Source organism: Macrobrachium nipponense, chromosome 5 (genome assembly GCF_015104395.2).
Source record: "Macrobrachium nipponense isolate FS-2020 chromosome 5, ASM1510439v2, whole genome shotgun sequence".
NCBI lineage: Eukaryota > Metazoa > Arthropoda > Malacostraca > Decapoda > Palaemonidae > Macrobrachium > Macrobrachium nipponense.
The window spans coordinates 79,694,487-79,716,889 of record NC_061107.1 but is presented as its reverse complement, the minus strand read 5'-3'; the positions used below and the strand labels follow the sequence as shown (position 1 = coordinate 79,716,889).

The following is a 22,403-nucleotide window of genomic DNA, read 5'->3' as shown; positions in this document are numbered from 1 at the left end:
ATATATATATATATATATATATATATAATATATTATATATATATATATATATATATTCTCGCTTGTACGTATGTGTATATTATATATATATATATATATATATATATATATAATATATATAATATATATAATAATATATAATATATATATATATATATATATATATATATATATATACACATACATGTATGTATGTATATATTTACATGTATATGAAAATCACACAAGTAACCCCCACCCCCCATTAAAGAACTCAGATGCATACAGCTCTCGGTAAAACTCTAGTACAGTGACAAGAATCTCAAAATCTAAATTTCAAAGTTGCCTTCTGTACTTTGTCGATCGATAAACTACAACTCTAATGCGACTTCCTATAAATCTTGCTCTCCTGGAGACGCCAGTTTGCATGAACCACTCAATCAATCTCTCTCCACAAAACAACAGAGAAATCTGACCTTTGCCGTCATCAAGATAAACCTTTTGAAAAAAAGAAAGTCAACGCTGACATTGCTGATGCAAATACATAAGATTTATATATACATATACATACACTCATACATTACCGGTGGGTGTCAACACATTAGAATAAGAGAAACCTCTGTATATAAGACTTTCCATTCCATTGTATGAAAGAAAAAGTGTTTCACGGATGATTATCAACACATAATCTCATGTACTTTGGGAACAATGGGCCATTAAGAATTTAATTACTAAGTGCTATAATTGCCGTTTGGCTCCTTCTCAAAAAGGTCTGAAAAGAAACTCCCTTTCTGACGCAATGTCGTCATCAACAATGACGATGGTGGCTCATTTTGGAAAATACAAGATTGGCTTCATTATACGACAGAAATATAGTATAAGAGTTTATGAGGGGATATTTATAGAAACAGCATCTTTGAGGAAAATAAGTATGCACACAAACAGCACGTGTCCCTTTTAATCTAAATACGCAAATCAAAGTTTGTTAATGTACATGATCATCAACCATACATACACACACATAACATGAATAATAATTCGTCACAAGTACATGTCTACAAATTGAAAGTAAGAAAAATGTACTTAGCGAACATCTTGATGATTCTATAAACATGACTCAATACTATATAGCAAACTATTAGCGAGACTATCCAGTTTTGTTTTTGAGCAAATCTCACGGAATAGGTAACCTAATCCCCATTATTGGCTAAATATTACAACAAACATACAAAGATAGAGGAATACATTATTATTATTTACATTATATATAACATAAACTTGCACAAGACTGACTCACTTTGAATAAATAGTTAAGTCCAGAAAAAAAATAGAAATATAAATTAATAAACGACCGAATTCAATTAAAAACACAACAAACCGCTACATCACAGACCCGATATTCGTTATCCAAAATTAATATATAAAATAAACTTGAAACAATAAAGATAGAGGAATACATTATTATTATTTACGTTACATACAACATAAACTTGCACAAGACTGACTCACTTTGAATAAATAGTAGTCCACAAAAAAATATAGGAACATAAATTAATAAACAACCGAATTCAATTAAAAAACACAACAAATCGCTACATCACAGACCCGATATTCGTCATCGGAAATTAAGAGAAAGAACTCGCCAACCTGAGCGTGGAGAACGGACAATGTATAAGAGCGTGGATCTGGTAAGTGTAATCATCAGAAATAAGGATAGGAACAGCGGGCCAGCTGCGACTATACACATTCACGACCAACAAGAATGTGAGCAATGAGGAAACAGCCTCTCGATAAAGCTTCCTTAAAACTCTCTCTCTCTCTCTCTCTCTCTCTCTCTCTCTCTCTTTAATCCACATCACATTGGCAGGTTGTTGAAAAATAAGTAAAACTTATTAACTTCCGTGTCAAATAAACCGTGATAAAATAAGACGTCACTGCTTGTATACTGAGCCATAAACCTCATCTATCAAAAAACTATTATATGATGTACATCTGTCTCTTTTTTTCATTGAACAGTTTAATAATTTACTTAAAAATACCCACATAAGATACAAAGAAGTTTTAATATACCACTACATCTCTCTCTTAATGTCCGAGCCCTTTACTATACAAGCGAGATGAAAAAAAAAAAACATATCTGACCATCTCAGTACATAGGGGAGAGTGGGGTAAGAAGCCCCCCTTAAGGAGAAATACTTATATTGCCTACAGTATTGCAGCTATTGACCTAATAGAGATATTTCTAGAAACCTTTGTTATTGGTGTATCAACGATCATGATCATGAGAAGCTGTTAGCAATTTAGGACAGTAAAAACATGACCTGAAAAAAAGAGCAAAGGGGGCCTTTTACCCCGTGGGTGGGGTAAGAAGCCCAGGGTGGGTGCTTTTTTGCCCCATACCTAAGATATTGTGGTACTTCATGAAAACATCCACTTATCTCGAAAAATAGGCATCTATTGTTGCCAAATATAAAAAATTCAACCTTCCACACAAAAGTATTCAAGAATAATGTTGGAAAATATACAGTAATTAATCTTAGAATTCTTAGTTTCTTGTAAAACTTAGGAACTTTGTGGTATTCATAGGAATTGAAATTAGCAAAATTGTAAAATAAATTGACACTTCCTCTACATGACAGCTGTAACAGCACAATTAGAAATAAATTTACTTTCTTTATATACCACCAAGAATAACACAAATAAAAGAAATAATGGATAAATTTTACATAAGAACAAGAATGACACAAGTAAAAATGAGAGACTAATTTTCTTTACATTACTCCATTCTCTCTGGCTGAAGTCCTGTGACTGTGGTGGCCATCTGGAATTTTAATGTGCTTTTCTGTTCGACTTGGCTTAACAATTTTAACAAAGTGATGTAGCCAGTCTACGAAACAATCAGCATTAGACCATCCATTTGCTGTGCATCTAGCAATTGATCCAGGTGGGCTGCCGATCATAAGCAGTGAAGTCATCCTTTTACGGGCAAATATAAACATAAGACGAAGACAAACTCCAACTGCATTCAATACACAAATAAGATGTAGTTTGACCTCTTTTACCAATGGTTACACGTCCAACTGATCAGATGGGGTAAAAAGCTCCCTGGGCTTCTTGCCCAAAAGCGTGGTGGGCCTTTTACCTCACATGCCATTTTTTAAGAAAACTAAATCCACCTGTACTTATATTGAGTTTTCAAGTCTGGATTGCATTGCAAGATATTTCTTAGTTCTCATTTAAAGTAACTGTAGTTAAAGTACTGACTTTACTGACAAGATATCAGCACAGGATATCCCTGGTATAGGACGCATACTTACATGAAATGTGTCCAAAGAAGAAAAATGCATGTTGGCTGTGTCCCATTCTAATTCTCCCTGGCTGTTTGGTATAGAAAGCTTCAGGCAGAAGGTGTTGCTGCACTGACCAGCTGACTAAGTTGCTATGATATGTAATAAGCAAGAAAATAGAGGGAGGCCTTTTACCCCACTCTACCCTACCTGCCAATGTTTCTTGGGCTTAAGCATTGCCAACGCCTTATTTACCTGTCAAAGCGACGATGTCACGGTTACCAGCAAAGCCTACATCTCCATAGGGCAGTATTGATATTCTCTTCGCAATACCACTATAGTAGATTCACACCGGCCGTGCATTTGATGCCTAGGCCAGTCCCTTACGACGCTCTTGATTGGCTGTTGATAAGCGAATGACAAGGCTGGAAACTCTCAGTCTCTCTCGAGAGTTTACATGGATAGAATCTATCTCCCACCTCTCCTGAGGGATACGTCTTTCAAAAGTATCCATCAAGAGAGGTAGGACATAGATTCTACCCTTGTGAACTCTCGAGAGAGACAGAGTTTCCAGCCCTGTGATTGGCTTATCAACAACCAATCAGGAGCGTCGTTCGGGGCTGGCCAAGACATCAAATGCACGGTTAATGTGAATCTACTATAGTAGCATGAGGTGGCACTTTCTACTCGTGAACAGACAGTCGCCCGACGGAGTTTATGTTGACTCCTTTGTGCGGTTATAGTCTTAATGTGTATACCAGGGTACCTCTATGTTTATTAATAACACAAACATTCATACGCCTACACGTCTACAGTGTATATGCAATGTTTCTTTAGTAGCAAAAACATTCATAACTTTGAAGTAGAATGCGTGTATGTTGCTAGGTTTAACAGAATGGACAATCAGATCTCGTACTCTATCCGCCTTCATAAATACAGAAGTAAAAAGACACTTTCATTTAAGCAACTTTTACGAAATATAGAAAAAAGATTCAACGGCACTGTGGCGCAGAGGTATCCAAACGTACTAGATCACAATAAAATCACAATGATTCAACAGTGGTACTTGAATTGCAACCAATTCCCGACGCTTGCAACGTATACTAAGCAAGATTATCTCTTTTTATCGCTTATTCGTGGAGTATGCCTAGAAACTACTATGTTGTTATTCTTCTTGTTTTGCAGGAGAGGAGGAGGAGGGGGCGAGGGGGAGGGGGAGGGGGAGGGAAGGTCCATGGAAAAGCCTATAAAGGTCTGAAAAAGGCGTTTCGTGTTGAGTTAAAAACACTTGAATTTTAGGACAGGATATATTTACGATTTATTTATCAGAATGAAAATGTAAAACGTATATAATGATATAATGAGGATGTTAAACAGTGCAGAACACTTATTCTAATGAAATATATCGTATTTATTTTAATTTTAGCACACACCCGAGTGAGCTGGAGGTCGGATCACGCCTTGATAAGTTCTCGCATTCTTTCATGGCATGATTATTCACCAAGAGAAGAAAGACTTAATTCTGGTCTCCAGTCACGCACAGCCAATTCACAAAAAGACATTTTACATATCCCGGTTAGCTACTTAATCGCACCATCATCGCTGTAACACAGCGTGCCATTACTTCTTTAGTCATTTCTCTCAACGGACGGCCACCTCAATTTTCTAATGGCACGCTGCCTCTCTTAAGTTCCCCAATAGCATCTTGCAGATAGAGATCTTTATCACTGGGTTTGTTTGTTTGTTTGTATGGTGTTTTTACGTTGCATGTAACCAGTGGTTTTTCAGCAACGGGACACCAACGGCTTTACGTGACTTCCGAACCACGTCGTGAGTTGACTTCTATCACCAGAAATGCACATCTCTCACACCTCAATGGAATGCCCAAGAATCGAACTCACGGCCACCTAGGTGGTACGCCATCACCATACCGTCCATGCCACTGAGGCGCTTTAACTTAGCCTTTAATTCATTACTCACACCAACTCCAGAATCTCTCTCTCTCTCTCTCTCTCTCTCTCTCTCTCTCTCTCTCTCTCTCACAGCTGACTACGTACCATGTACATAAACCAGCGTTTAGGTCAACTAAGCCATGGGTTATTTTCAAGAAATAGGTCTAATTTATTTATGTATACTGTCTGGACAAGCGTGCATGTGCATGCAAAGTTTATAACTGCTTCAGTACTGGATGATGAACCAAGAAGCACCAAGATAAAAACGAGAATATAATCCTAACCTTACCTTTGTTCTGTTCAAGGGGTTGGAAAAGTCCCAGTCAGGGGCGACGAACAGGTAACCACATTTGGACACTTTGCGACTAGCCTGAAAGAGAGAAACACATTATAAGAACATTCAGCTGAAAAAATAAATAATCATTCTTTTAAATAACCAATGACGTTCGCGAATCAACTATGACTATCAGATGGCGATAGTGTGACAAGCAGAGCGCTTGCCAGTTTAAATAAACACAACAATGGCCCAAGAACACTTCCTTGCGGTACGCCAGAATCGAAAGGTCTTGCTCAACAAAACATTATCACTAACACTGTGTTTCGTAAACTTAACAATCAAAAACAAAGAAAATATAGCTTTGAGTTGATGAGATCTGCAGCATTCCTAGGAGAGTGAACTTGATGCATTTTCGTAAATGCTCAGGAAGACAGGAATAAGGATAAATAAGCGTTAACAACGAAACCTTTCAAAATAATTTATTCTGTTACTGTTAACGAAAGATCCACATCAGAATTTTAAAAAAAAAAAACATAAAAAAATGTTTTAACATGAATTTACAACAACAAAAAAAAAAACAGATATTACTTAGAATACAATCTCAGGTTAATATATTTTCAGCAGATACAAACATCAAAAAATTTTTATCATTATCTCCAACACTTCTTTTTATTTGTATGCGTTTACTTAACAAGTTATGCGTGAATTCCTGAATTTTTATGACAAGTTTTCTAAAGTTGGTCTTCGTGACCGGCGACGAACGATTAAATTTTGAAAGCAAAGGGAATGCCACTTCTGCGAAGACTGACCTTGGTGAATGGGGTGCTCTGCCTTTGCAAAGGTTTGCAGTCTTTATATTAATGCCAAGAAAAATATGATTTTGGTTCGGTTACTTTATCTCTCTATTAAGGAATACATATTATAAAGTTGAGTGTGGGACTCAAATTGATATGTAAGCCGTAACAAATATAGTTGAAAGTGGGACTCAGCTTGACAAATATCCGTTACTATGTAGATAAAAGTTGTGGTGTCAGATTTTAGAATAGAGAGAAACAGCTTGTTTCAAACGGTCTCTAGACTTGAAGAACCTAAACCCTGCAAAACATTACCGTAGATTTTGGCTACCAAATTTAATCGTTACTAATACAAAGAGAGATTAACGAGAAGTTATACCTCTTCTTAACCGGTATGGTTTCGTCTAGATCCCAACGACTGTAATCGTTTCTTAACGCTAAAACTATGTACTGAAATGAGTTCCGCTCCTATTGCTACTATCATTATTCCAGTAATATGTGCAAGCATTAACCCATGAAGACAGAAGGAACATTAACTTGTCGAATATGCTTCCATGAAACAGAACAGTCGTAAAGAAAAAACCGTAGACAAGATTAGGGACTTATATCAGAGGTAAATAAGTTGAACAATGAATAAATATGGCGTCACCGCCAATAGTTGGATAATGAGTCAAAAACGTTGGAAGAAAGAGGTATGAACACCAGCACTGCTAAGAGAATAGGCGAAGTTGAATAGCAGAGGGCCCAAAAGTCCTCTGGCAGTGGGTGTGACGGCAAGCAATTTGACAAAACGAAAACGAGTTGCAGGCAGGAACTGTACAAACATTCACTAATGCGATAGTGGAAGTTCACCACCTATAAGAAAATTGTCGAAAATATACATTCGGCTAAGGTTTTCGCAATAATTATGTGTTCATAAGTAAAAACCACCATCGCTGCTATAGTAGACTCACATCAATCGTGCATTTGATGGCTAAGCCAGTTCCTTACGACGCTCCTGATTGGCTGTTGATAAGCCAATCACAGGGCTGGAAACTCTCAGTCTCGAGAGAAAGTTCGCATGGGTAGGAGCTATGTTCCACCTCTCCTGAGGGACAAGTCTTTTCAAAGTGTCCCTCAGGAGAGATGGAACATACACCCTGCCTATGCGAACTCTCTCTCGAGAGAGACAGAGTTTCCAGCCCTGTGACTGGCTTATCAACAGCCAATCAGGAGCGTCGTAAGGGACTGGCCTAGACATCGGATGCACGGTTGATGTGAATCTATATACTATAGCACTTTTATCTAAAATATAAAACGTCATACACGTCACATACGTGATGTCACAACTTCTGAGACCCTCAAATACATTTCCCACTGGCCCTTTCAATGCGTCTCCCTGTTGACCCTCCAGCGTATAAGATCTGGAGCCAAGACCTTAGAGAAGAAGCCCCCTAAAAGTCCGCACGTGCCTGCCTGTCTGTCTGGCCCGAGATCGCGAAGTGCGTCCCTGCAATTTCGCGTCCTCCTTCGCTGTTCCCTCTCGACTTGGAAGCGGTCTTCTTCGAAGAACTGCTTGTCGATTGCGACCGGTGGACACACCCATATGGTCAATGGGTCTATTTAATTTTAATGATTGCTATGTCAATGAATGAGCAAATGATTCTGAAGTGTTAGGAGGAGAGAGAAGATCTAGAAAGTCCGGGGTATATGGTGTGAGAGACGAATGTAATGGAGGAGACGTGTATATAAATATACTATTATATATATGTGTGTGTGTGTAACCGAATTCTATAATTTCTCACAGCTTTTTTTCGATGCGTTAAAAACAAAAGAATCTCTCAAAGCATATAGACTACATACTGCGCAGTATATACATACATAAGTAGTACTGACAGCAACCATAAACATATCTCAATATCACTTAAAATTCGGGAACAGTGACACAGACACACAAGCAAAAAAAAAAATTAGATTCAACATCAACGAAAACCAAAACAACAAAGCAAAATAAACACCCTTAATATTAGGAAAACTTCACTCCGCAGACGCCCTCACTAAAACAGCGAAGCCTGATCAAAGAAGTCGGCCAGAAATGCAACAACACGTATAACGTGATTAGAGCTAAACCAAGTCCAGTAACAAGGAAGCGCCCATAGTAATGTCGACATCAAACACAAGACTTGGGCACCCACACGTAACGGGGGTCAAGTGAGTTCAGCAGCATGACAGACCAGAGCTTCAGAGACGCGCCAGGCACTTCCAAATCGCCTTCATTTCCATACCGTCTTAAGTCATGATCCTCGAAATAGGAGAGAAGGAATTATAAGGAATCATGTACTAAAAGCACCCCAGTAATCGTGCACATCAACATACATGAAGACAAAGAACAATGTTTTAGCATTCACCTTAACATCAGTGATTACGTGACATTCAACACTCAAATAGGAAGTACTCCATCTACATTACTAACCAGAAGAGCGGTTGGCTGGGGGAGGGAGGAGGAGGAGGGGGGAGTGGGAGGATAGTGATAATGTAAAGGATGAATCCTGCAAGTGTTACGTTCCTTAGGGACCTCATATTTCATGGATCGAAGGAGCATGTTACTGATTAACAGGATGGGTTGAATTACAATCCCAACATGAGAGAGAGAGAGAGAGGAGAGAGAGAGAGAGAGAGAGAGAGAGAGAGAGAGAGAGAGAGAGAGAGAGAGAGAGAGAGAGAGGGCAATCTGGGACTTGTCCAGACTATATAAGTTGTACTGTGCTTAGCTACTATACAAAGCCATACTTACTGTCAGCTTTTTTAATTAAACGAAGAATAAATACACATTCAAATTGACTTCCTTGTCATCACAATGATAATCCTCTTACCCCAGTGAATTGAAAATGGAAAATAACTTGACAAAGTCCAACAGAGAGGAGAGGCCTGATAGGTCTCTAGATACAAGGAGATAAAAAGGCTACGAGATGGACAGAGAAGCCGAAGCAATGTTAAAAGAAAGACCAGATTGACATTACAAGGGTTTCTCTTCTCTTCCAACTCTCTCTCTCTCTCTCTCTCTCTCTCTCTCTCTCTAATCCACATCATATTTCCAGGTTATTGAAAAATAAGTAAAACTGATACACTTCCCTGTCAAATGAACTGTGATTACATAAGACGTCACTGCTTGTATACTGAGCCATATACCTCATCTATCAAAAACTATTATATGACGCACTTCTCTTTTTTTCCATTAAAGTTAAACATTTTACTTTAAAAATACCCGCTAAAGAAACAAAGAAGTTTTATTATACCAGTACTATATTTCGGCAAACAGACATCGGCCCTCGTCTGGGTGGGTGGAGGGCCCATGTGTACAATTTATTTGTTTCTTTTATGGGTCTTGTTCAGAAACATTATATGACGTTACTTTATCAAATTAATGGGCACTAAGGTCTGTCATGGATCACTTTATGCTTGGATTGGACCAAAGAGCAACGAATTACACTGGTGAGGATTTAGTTGAATCTGGACCCACGATATTTTTGTTGTTTAGCTTACCCTTATATTGGAGCTTATGAATTTTTAAATAGAGCTACAGTTAATCTTGCCGTTTGAAAAATATAATATAAAATAGGAAGAACATTTGAGTGACACTGCTAATCGCTTTGACCGAGCCTGCCTAATTTTACTACCTTTTCTATTCATCTACATGCCCTTGAAACTAAGGAAAATGTGAAGACACCCTCATAGGAAGTGGAAATACCGTCCACTTGCCCGGAGCTCATCTTGATCTTTCGCCTTCCTACTGAGGGAACAAAAGAATGTTTCTTCTTAACTTTCTGCAACTTCTCCAGTTACGCCTCAGTCAAGAAGACACGGTCCCTCTCAAAATGAATTACTCTCCAGAGGGAAAAAAATCCCCGAAAACTAACCTTAATTACGGGTGAATAGGCAGCTTCATACCACAGCAAACACAAGCTCTCTCTCTCTCTCTCTCTCTCTCTCTCTCTCTCTCTCTCAGATGTAGAGTGAAAGATCATATAATCGCGAGAATTAAAAAAAAAAAAAAACTTAAAAATCTAGAGCGTCATGTATCTGCTTGACCCTTGAGAGAGAGAGAGAGAGAGAGAGAGAGAGAGAGAGAGAGAGAGAGAGAGAGAGAGTTTGAATGTTAGCTCCCTTAATTCTCTATGAAAATTGAGATGACCATTTGGTGTTCTACTTAAAATGAGAGAAAGGGACAGACTGCTGTTTTACTTTAGAGAGAGAGAGAGAGAGAGAGAGAGAGAGAGAGAGAGAGAGAGAGAGAGAGAGAGAGAGAGAGAGAGAGAGAGAGAGAGATCTACTGACATCAAAGCAGTAAAATAAAAGACAACTCAGAATAAGTATGAAGCATAAAAATAAACGTGGTACGAGGCATTAGAAAGTAGCAAAAAAAAAAAAACTAATCATTATAATGGTAGCAAAACAAAATGCTTGTCATAACAACACCTTCCACGTATTCCTATTTAGCTATTCTTTACGAAAGCTACGTTTATCCAGCACTTATAGATCTGATCAGTCGTTCGGGAATAGGTTTGCCAGGGAAAAACGTGTTTTTCACCTGAGAATGTTAGAATATAACTTCATGTTCCATCACAATACATGCTGAACAATGGCAAAAGTGTGCCCCTACAAAACTGCCTTGGGGTACAACTCTTGAATCTTTTCTGTACGTAGATTTGCACATTTCACTGTGCAATACAAATGTCCTCCATGCTCCATGTCGAAAATTTCAGAGACCATCAAACTGCATCGACTAGAACATCCATCCATTTAATGTCTGTATAAGAAATAACACATTCACCAAACCCTTCACCGACATCCAATTGCATATGCATTAATCATTCACAATTATCAATACATTACAGATCATTCTTCGCCCTTCCAGTGGAATGATTATCTGATGACATATTATTTTCAAGACGTTCCACAGAGACTCTTTATCTCCTCTATTCTTAGAAACTCGATTTATATATTCCGCTTTCTCACTGACCTCGCACCAAGGATATTCATGACTCGTGTTTAATCATTATTGGAGTGATGCAACAGCTTCAGAAGAAAATTCTTCCATACTACGAAGTTTGCCATTGACCTTACCTTACAGACCTTACAATGAGAGAGGAGAGAGAGAGAGAGAGAGAGAGAGAGAGAGAGAGAGAGAGAGAGAGAGAGAGAGAGAGAGACTACTATAGTAAGCAATTGACCTTAGTGTCAATGAAAGGTGCTTGATACCCAGCTGTAGTCAATTAGACGATTAGCGACGACTGCTTCCAAGTGTCACTGATGTATCTTGTATTGTGAGTCGGACCCAAACCTCAGTCAGGTTGAATCTGCCACGAAACATCATCCGAAACCGCCCGCCCCCCAACCCCCCAACCCCCCAACCCCCGCCCCACCTTGCGACTTCTCCTCCCTTTCCTCGATGGAAGGTCAAATTAAAAGTCAACACCAAACATCCGGTATTTCTCGTTTGAACCCCTTCCAGTGATATTCCTCTGAAGAGCATCCTCCCATCCTCACCTAGCACCCTAACCCGCACCCCCCCCCAATCCCCCCCCCCCTCTTCATCCATTATATATATAATATATATACAAATATATGTGTATGTGCGTGTGTGTGTGTATAACAGCGCGAGTAAACGACTTCAGATTAAAAAGTATCAAACGGTCTATTTAATAGGTATAATTTTTCATGGAAATCACATATAAAAGTGAACATATGAAACAATAATACAACCACCAGAAATTCAGCTCAGCACTTATTTATGAATCTCCAAAGAGAAAAATATCAGATGATCAAAATCGTCATCATCACTCGTCTTATTACATGCCAGGCTTCAACCCTAACTGGGAAGACAGAATCCACTAAGCCGAAACGCAGAATCTTTTCTGGGTGATTTACGATAAATAACAGAAAAATTGGGAGCGAAACAGTTATCAGTTTTCAAAAGTAAGCAAAACTATTCAGTTCAGTTTCAAAAAACAGGAATAAGGCTCATTGAGTTTCTCACTTTTGTTCAGCTTACTGTCAAACACATCATTCCAGGAAACTGTAACTGAAAGATAAGTACCTATAGACATTTTAGAGAGAGAGAGAGAGAGAGAGAGAGAGAGAGAGAGAGAGAGAGAGAGAGAGAGAGAGAGCGATTGCTTGTAGAATGGCTCCACAGTGAGAGAGAGAGAGAGAGCCTACTTGACCAGGTGAAACATCAATTCCAGTTACCCAAAAGCTACTTCCTTCCTATCTCCTTCATTAAGGGCCAACCTGTCAGCTGACCAAGACGTCCCAGTTTTCAAATCACAACCGCAAAAGAAAAAAATACTCTAAAGTCTATTCGCTTACTGGAAGATATAACCCCTGACAAATTCATGTTGGTACTCTGCATAATTTTATCTAAACTAAAAATATTATTAAATTTTATAGTTTTTAAAATATATTGTTTGTTATGTGCAGACCTAACTACGTTGGAAATGGTAGCTGTTTCCGCCTCAGTCGGGCAAATAAATGTAGTAGGACAGCTGAGAGAGAGAGAGAGAGAGAGAGAGAGAGAGAGAGAGAGAGAGAGAGAGAGAGAGAGAGAGAGAGAGAACGATCGTCAAAGCAGAGAATAAGTACAAATGAGAAAGCAGAAAATGGGGCAGACCAACCTGTTGCATTTTTGACAGTTCATGATAATTACATAAAATAACATGTGAGAGAGAGAGAGAGAGAGAGAGAGAGAGACTCACTTATGTTGCAAATTGCAAAAACCAGGCAGACCCCCGTCATCAGCATAATTTGCAAAGGGAACACAACATCTGCACACAAACCCAACAAAACCATAAAGTTGCAAAACCCTAACTATGTTAATATGGTGAAAGTCGAGTCATTTCGTTCAATTTCAAATAGTTCTTTTACACACAGACAACGCAGATTGACTGTTCATGCATAGGTATGCAAACACAGAGATATAGTAAATATCTATAGTATATACTCATGCAGGGACACAAGAAACAAAGTTTCTTATTGACGACAAATACATTCCCATTTTTAAGACTAAAACATCTGACAACAAAAGGTATTTAAAACTCAAAATGATAAAAAAAAAACACACACACACACACACAGAAAACATTTCACTGCTCTAACCGGGACAACGGGGAACAAAACGACACCATATTTTCATTCTGATGTAGACTAATTATCCACGCTTTCTAAATTTCCAGGAAAAAAGAAAAATAAAAACAATAGCCAAATGTTCTTTTGTTGTGGTGAAGGAGTCTGGTGGTTGAATCTAGGGAGAGAATTTTATACGCTACAACCAACCACTTTTTTTTTAACTCTCACATGACACCAAAGACACTGAATAGTATCAGTGACCAGTGACTGAATACGATTATGAACAACTACGAAAATACACCTTGAGCGCCGAACCAGAACCCATTACGTTAAGCAACAATGAATCTGATCTTTGTGGGAACAAAAATAATCATCAAAACAACAGAATCCTTGATTGAATGACATCATTGAGCATTCAATGATTTCGACTACCCAATCAGACTGCAAAAATGTACCGTTGCTTCCTCGATGAACCAAAACATTTGCTGATGAAATTTTGCAACGAAGGAATTTTTGATAATGTTTGATAACTACGCAGCATTGGGTTCAATCAAGACAACAAACATTATCTACTTAATCAAATGCTGTTAAATTATAATTTTTTAAAAATTACGTTCTTCGTAAACAGTTATGCAAAGCCTACATTCACACAGCCTACGTAAATAGAGAACACCCCCAACCGATTAAAATCTGGACAGGGGGAGGAAAATATGAATATGTTTGCCTCAGTCTAAGCACAAAGTGGGAGGCGAGTGATTGCTGGAGAGTCGGCGGTGGTTGAGGAGGAGCAACTTATGGCTGTTGTGTGGTGAAGAAGAAGGAGGAGGAGGAGGAGGAGGAGGACCACCGCAATGTTCCCACGGTAACCGGGCCAGCAGCGACTCCTCCAACACCAATTCCCTCCAGACAAGAAGACCTGGCCCACTTCATACCTCTGCGTAACACACCACTGGCGTCCTCTATAATATGATATGGTTCACTCAGCATTCTTAACTAAACGAGGTCGGCCCGATATTCTCTTTAAGGAATAAAGTCGTTTCTCCCACAAGACAACATCCGTCAAACGGCGGCTCAAGAATGAACCCTATAGATTGTCCACTTTAGAACATTCATATAATAATAATAATAATAATAATAATAATAATAATAATAATAATAATAATAATATTTTTTGTTAAAATTATTGCTGACATTGATTGTTTCCTGACTTTTGGCATGCCAACCTTCGGTGCATTGCTCACCAGTTTAAGCATCTATGAGAAACCGACAATTTGAAAAATAAAGAAACTCTACAAAATTAAAGCAGCTGATGCAGAAATAATTTTTAATAAAACATGTTTAAAAGAGAGTTTACTTGCAGCATACAATAATAATAATAATAATAATAATAATAATAATAATATAATAATAATAATAATAATAATAATAATACAGTAACCAACAGACTGAGATTGGAGCTACAGAAGCAAACCAAAGGAAGAAATGGACAAGAGAAGAAAACAAGGAAATATGGAGATGCTACATCAGAAGCAACCCGACGGAGAGAGGATATTGAAGAAGATTGGTCAACACCTGGAATGAGAGGAATAACACCCCCCAAACAGAGCAGAGGCTGGCAGACCAAGTAAGGAACATAAAGAAAAAGAACTGGCTCTCCCCAACAGAAAGAGAAGAACTGGAAAGGGAAATGTCACACGACAACGAATTACACGAAGACGAACTGAGAGACGATGCCACAGAAGACGACAGGGATGATGAGGTATCAAACAACGACACACGAAGAAACATCGACGAAGTAACAGAGAGGACGGAATGGGTAGAAAAGATTAGACAATGGATGGAGCCAGATACAGAGAGAACAAAGATCCCCTCCATGAAAGCCTACAACACCAAGAAATTACGGGAGAAAACAAGTGAGGTCAATGAAATAATGGGCATAATACACACCACCAGTATCACAGAAACAAATAACTTGGCATATGCAGGAGCAAGATTAGTAGCAGAACTGGTGGGGATTCGAACACCAACAACACCAGCACAACCAACCCAACAGATACCAAAACAGCAACCTCCTTGGAAAAGGCGCCTGGAAAAGCAAATCATGGTGATGAGATCTGACTTGAGTAAACTGAAAGAGATGGCAGAAAAAAAGGCTAAGAATCAAGAAAACAAGGGGACAATCAACGATAAAATACCAAAGTACAAGAGAGGGGACTAAACAACACAAAAGAAGATGTAAAACAGAGACTTAAGGCCAAAGCACATATGATCTAACGGTATATGAACAGGAATAAGGGATACCAACAGAACAAACTATTCGGAACCAACCAGAAAAGACTATACAGCCAACTAAGAGGGGAAGGCAACCACCAAGAAATTCCTGAAGCCGAACTAAGTAAGTGACTCTGGGAAAACATATGGAGCAATCCGGTATCACACAACAAACATGCAACATGGCTCCAGGAAGTCAAGGAAGAAGAAACAGGGAGAATAAAACAAAGATTCACAGAGATCACGAAAGACACAGTTAGACACCAACTAAAGAAAATGCCAAACTGGAAAGCCCCAGGTCCCGATGAAGTCCATGGATACTGGCTCAAAAACTTCAAGGCCCTACACCCACGAATAGCAGAACAACTCCAGCATTGTATCTCAAATCACCATGTACCCAAATGGATGACCACAGGAAGAACATCCTTAGTACAAAAAGACAAGAGTAAGGGAAATATAGCCAGTAACTACAGGCCTATCACCTGCCTACCAATAATGTGGAAGTTACTAACAGGTATCAACAGTGAAAGGCTATATAATTACCTAGAGGAGACAAACACCATCCCCCACCAACAGAAAGGCTGCAGAAGGAAGTGTAGGGGCACAAAAGACCAGCTCCTGATAGACAAAATGGTAATGAAGAACAGTAGGAGAAGGAAAACCAACCTAAGCATGGCATGGATAGACTATAAGAAAGCCTTCGACATGATACCACACACATGGCTAATAGAATGCCTGAAAATATATGGGGCAGAGGAAAACACCATCAGCTTCCTCAATAATACAATGCGCAACTGGAATACAATACTTACAAGCTCTTGAATAAGGTACCTAGCACGAGGTTAATATCAAGGAGAGGGATCTTCCAGGGCGACTCACTGTCCCCACTACTCTTCGTAGTAGCCATGATTCCCATGACAAAAGTACTACAGAAGATGGATGCCGGGTACCAACTCAAGAAAAGAGGCAACAGAATCAAGGAATAGATACCCTAATCCAGACTGTAAGGATTGTATCTGGGGATATCAGGATGGAGTTTGGAATATAAAAATGCGCCTTAGTCAACATACAAAAAGGCAAAGTAACGAGAACTGAAGGGATAAAGCTATCAGATGGCAGCAACATCAAACACATAGATGAGACAGGATACAAATACCTGGGAATAATGGAAGGAGGGGATATAAAACACCATGAGATGTAGGACACGATCAGGAAAGAATATATGCAGAGACTCAAGGCGATACTCAAGTCAAAACTCAACGCCGGAAATATGATAAAAGCCATAAACACATGGGTAGTGCCAGTAATCAGATACAGCGCAGGAATAGTGGAATGGACGAAGGCAGAACTCCGCAGCATAGATCAGAAAACCAGGAAACATATGACAATACACAAAGCACTACACCCAAGAGCAAATACGGACAGACTATACATAACACGAAAGGAAGGAGGGAGAGGACTATTAAGTATAGAGGACTGCGTCAACATCGAGAACAGAGCATTAGGGCAATATCTGAAAACCAGTGAAGACGAGTGGCTAAAGAGTGCATGGGAAGAAGGACTAATAAAAGTAGACGAAGACCCAGAAATATACAGAGACAGGAGAATGACAGACAGAACAGAGGACTGGCACAACAAACCAATGCACGGACAATACATGAGATAGACTAAAGAACTAGCCAGCGATGACACATGGCAATGGCTACAGAGGGGAGGGCTAAAGAAGGAAACTGAAGGAATGATAACAGCGGCACAAGATCAGGCCCTAAGAACCAGATATGTTCAAAGAACGATAGACGGAAATAACATCTCTCCCATATGTAGGGAGTGCAATACGAAAAATGAAACCATAAACCACATAGCAAGCGAATGCCCGGCACTTGCACAGAACCAGTACAAAATGAGGCATGATTCAGTGGCAAAAGCCCTCCACTGGAGCCTGTGCAAGAAACATCAGCTACCATGCAGTAATAAGTGGTACGAGCACCAACCTGAGGGAGTGATAGAAAACGATCAGGCAAAGATCCTCTGGGACTACGGTATCAGAACGGATAGGGTGGATAACGTGGCAAAATAGACCAGACCGTGACGTTGATTGACAAAGTCAAGAAGAAAGTATCACTCATTGATGTCGCAATACCATGGGACACCAGAGTTGATGAAGAAAGAAAGATGGAAGGGAAAAAATGGATAGTAAGTATCAAGATCTGAAAATAGAAATGAGAACGATATGGGATATGCCAGTGAAAATCGTACCCATAATCATAGGAGCACTAGGCACGATCCCAAGATCCCTGAAAATGAATCTAGAAAAACTAGACGCTGAAGTAGCTCCAGGACTCATGCAGAAGAGTGTGATCCTAGAAACGGGGCACATGGTGAGAAAAGTGATGGACTCCTAAGGAGGCAGGATGCAACCCGGAACCCCACACTATAAATACCACCCAGTCGAATTGGGGGACTATGATAGAGCAAAAAAAAAAAAAAAATAAAAGAATAAATAATAATAATAATAATAATAATAATAATAATAATAATAATAATAATAATAATAATAATAATAATCATCATCATTTACATTTTTCCATGGCATTTTTCTTTTGAAAATAGAATCCTGAGAAATTTCCTTTTCCTAATTACGAAACATCATCAAACATATCCAGTTTTATGAAAGAGTCCATTTCAACTACTCCCTGGCTAAGCATCTTCTATTCTTGCCATTTCCAAAACCAACACATCACCTTTCATCTTTCTCTTTTACACAGCATCAGTAGCATCATTATCATCATCATTCTACTTTTCTTAGGCCCAAACCTCTCACACTTTTTCTTGCAGTAATAACATTTCGGTTTTCTGAAATGGTTTGCTCTTGTAAGCTGTAATTGAATACGTCTTTAAATTTCAAGTGAACATGTCTAAGACTTCACATGTTCTATTTACTTGTTTGAATGGTCTGAAGTACCGTGTGCTATCATTAGCACAATCGCGACCAACATATGCTATCATTAGCACAATCGCGACCAGCATATGCTATCATTAGCACAATCGCGACCAACATATACTATCATTAGCACAATCGCGATCAACATACGCTATCATTAGCACAATCGCGATTAAAATATGTTATCATTAGCACAACCACGATGAGCAGAATTATGCGCATCTCTCGTGACATTATGGATTCTATCACAGTTATTTTGACAACGATTACGTAATCGTTTCTGATCGTCTCGGCGCATTTCCCACGGCTTTTATTTTTTTTTTTTTTTTTTTTTTGCTTCTTCTGAGGTGCATCCTCTCCCCGGTGTTCAATCAGCTCTCCTTTGTGGAGGTCACTTAACCCACTCACGAAAACCTCTTTGCATAAAGGCGACCTGCCGGCATGGTTTTCTTTCTTCCTCTCGCTTGAGCGGGACCTCGATGACTGCATTTGCCTTCATGCATATGCCACCACTCATTCGAATCTTAATACGACAATCGTTCAGTGTATGGGGGGGGGGGGGGGGGGGGGTGGGGGGGGGGGGGGGGGTGGGGGGGGGGGGGGGGGGGGGGGGGGGTGGGGGGGGGGGGGGGGGGGGGCGCGCTTTAGAAACTGCAGCACACAGTTGGGACATAAGCGGTGTGCATTCCAGCATTAAACATAGAAATACATGTATAACTGAATCACGAAAATATGCTTAGCGATGAATATATAAATAAAGACAAATTCCACGAAGGAAACAGACACAACGGAGTACTGCAAGGTCTTTCGACTTCTTGTCCTTTACTTAGCAATTCAGATAAACTGGTGACAGTGCAAACAAGGCATTAACACCTGATAATGTTCACCAGAACTCTAACATATATTGATATTAATATAATTATGTTAAAACATACGGGACTTCCCTTAACATCTGACCAGTCTGCACTCCGAGCAGAGAAGTGACTGTGATCTTAAAGTTTCTCATCGAATTCCTTTACCTGTTCGCGTTCGTTAAAGTCTTTTCTGTTAGCAATTTCTTGTTTGCTTTAACACCCCATCCTTGAAGAGTCCTGCCTCGATAATACCCGATTTTCCCACCTCACTATTTCGTTTTTCCTTCACCCCCGCCCTTGACAACGGTATGCGGTTACCTGTCCAACTGGCCCTGATTTAAAAACAACCTATATCCCAATTTTCATATCATCCCAAACTCTACACTGCAACCTAGAATAGCTATGGCGATGATCATTTTGGAAGCTGGTAAAAAAATGAATGACTCGTACATTTCAGTGCTTTGTGACTCAAAAAGGTACTTGAAGAGGTGTGAGTGCATATATATATATATATATATATATATATATATATATATATATATATACATATATATGTATATATGTGTGTGTGTGTGTGTGTAGATATAAATATACATATATATATATATATATATGATCTATATATATATATTATATATAATATATATATATTTATGTATAATCTTTTTTACAATAAACACAATCCTTTCTTAACTTCTCGATTTCTCCATACTATAGAAAATCCCAATAGATTATATATTCAGAATTACTGGACACTTGACACAAAAGGCAGCCCTGGCATTTACCTTCCTAAAAAATCACACTGCCTTTTTCCAAGAAGATCCAGAAATAAGTAAACCGGAGACGGAAGCAACATAAAAAAAATACATAAATAAAAAGTCCTTATGAAGACGAATTGCCACGTACGTCCTTAACTGTAAAATATTGGTCGAAAGATAGAATTCCTCTTTTTCTCACCCTTGGAAAACGTGTTTCCGGTTCATCATTTTATAACGCAATCATCCGCAATTATTCGCCGCTTAACCTCCTCCTCCGCTTGCGCATGCGCGCGGAGCAACGCGTCCCCTCAAGGTGATAATGACGACCCCGGCGACGCTGGGAAAGATCGCCAACTAGATGCCGACAGGGGAACATGCGGAGAAGGAGGAGGTATCCCTTTTCCCATGTTTATAAGGGACATTTCTCCCAAGGACGAACCAAACCACCTCCCGGAATCCCACGCAGTCGATGGTGGTTATGATGATGGCGATAGGGGGGGAGGAGGAGGAGGAGGAGGAGGAGGAGGAGGAAAACGAAATAGGAAAAGACACGGACAGTAGAAATAATAAGTGTAATTCTTTCCTAAGGAAAAGACGCAGACAGTAGAAATATAAAAAAAAAAAAAGTGTAACTCTTTCCTAAGGAAAAGACACGAACAGTAGAAAAAAAAAAAAAAAAGTGCAACTTTACTATATTCATAACTTGTTTCTTTTAAGAAATGTCGCCCACAACCCTTTCCGATGGAGCGTCATATCAAAATATTCGCAGTAAGTTATTTTCTTTTTAATTTATTTATTTTTTTTGCTTGTGTAATGGTTAATATTCTGCAAAGGGGACGATTAATTTTTATATTAACAATATGGAGAAGTGATGTTGCGTATACTATATATATATATATATATATATAATATATATATATATATATATAATATTATTATATATATATATATCAAAGTGATAAAGAAATGTTCAAGATCCAGTTCCTATACAGTGTACGACAATGCCTTTGGTGTGGCCCAGTCTCGCACAGCCTCCCCTATCGAGGGGGAGTGGAGGGAGGGGCGTCTCTAGTTTGAAACCCTTCTTCATACACCGAAGGCGACGCCAGCCTTTAAAGAGTCTGAGAAAAGGAATGAGAACAACAAGAGGAGAGGAGAGGAGGAGGAGGAGGAGGAAGGCTAAAGGAGAAGACAGGGCCAGACATCAGCAACATGAGGGCAATAATACAAGGGGTTAGATTTGGGCACGAGGATCGTTTGTTTGAGGAGGAGGAGGAGGAGGAGGAGGAGGAGGAGGAGGAAGGGGCCACAGACATTAGCAGCAGCAGCAGGCGAAACTTCATCATCCCGAGCTCCTGGATCCCTTTCCCTTCCAACCAATTTTGTCCTTGGTGCAAACTCCGTCCAGAGGCAGCAGAGGCGACTGGTGGATTTTATCCCGAGCTACTGCTGAAGCTGCTTCTGCTTCTGCTGCTGCTGTCTCCACGTCCCCCCAAAACGCGTCCTTGGACTCTCACAAGACTTCCGACTCTCACATCAAATAAATCCTACACAAAGAGCCGCCCCGAGATCAAATGAATGTCGTTCGTCGTTCGTCTTGCATTCTAATCGGAGTAGTGTACTATCATAAGGAGAATTAAGAAAAAAAAAAGCATGAAAATATACATATGGATGAATTTAGTGCTTATACACACCTGCGTGCACCTTATTTTTTCCTTTAACAAAATACAAGATCATCCAAACAATGAAATAAACTGTAGAATCAAAGCGTACAGTCGATCATCTCTTCAAATTAACATTAATGGAAAAAACTAATAACTTCAGGGCTATCAAAACTCTCTCTCTCTCTCTCTCTCTCTCTCTCTCTCTCTCTCTCTCTCTAACTGTATTTCGCTCTAGTTCAATTAATACTTCTTTTCTGAATTCCCCTGAAATAGTACATATGCAATATATAATTCATATCAAACTCTGTATAAGGATGACAAAAGCTTTCGACGAATTCAAATACGTGGTACGGACGAATTATAATTCTCTTAAAAAATGAAACGAGTTGTATTACTCGGCCGCATATGACACAGACTGTACATTACAATCACAAAGTATATTCTATAATATAATTTGAGTACAATACAAATAACCGGACAACTGGGCGAAGGAAAAGCGGTAAACGCACCACCTTCATCATT

The 22,403-nt window shown here is 39.2% G+C and overlaps 1 protein-coding gene across 31 annotated transcripts in view; it reads right to left on the bottom strand.

Moving 5' to 3' along the window:
- Positions 1–22,403, bottom strand: part of LOC135215453 (protein outspread-like) — a 375,595-nt gene that overhangs the window by 257,835 nt on the left and 95,357 nt on the right. For all 31 annotated transcript variants that reach the window (XM_064250134.1, XM_064250136.1, XM_064250152.1 and 28 more), the window contains one exon: positions 5,508–5,588. In XM_064250134.1, coding sequence (XP_064106204.1) covers positions 5,508–5,588 — 81 coding nt within the window. The remainder of the gene's footprint in view (positions 1–5,507; positions 5,589–22,403) is intronic.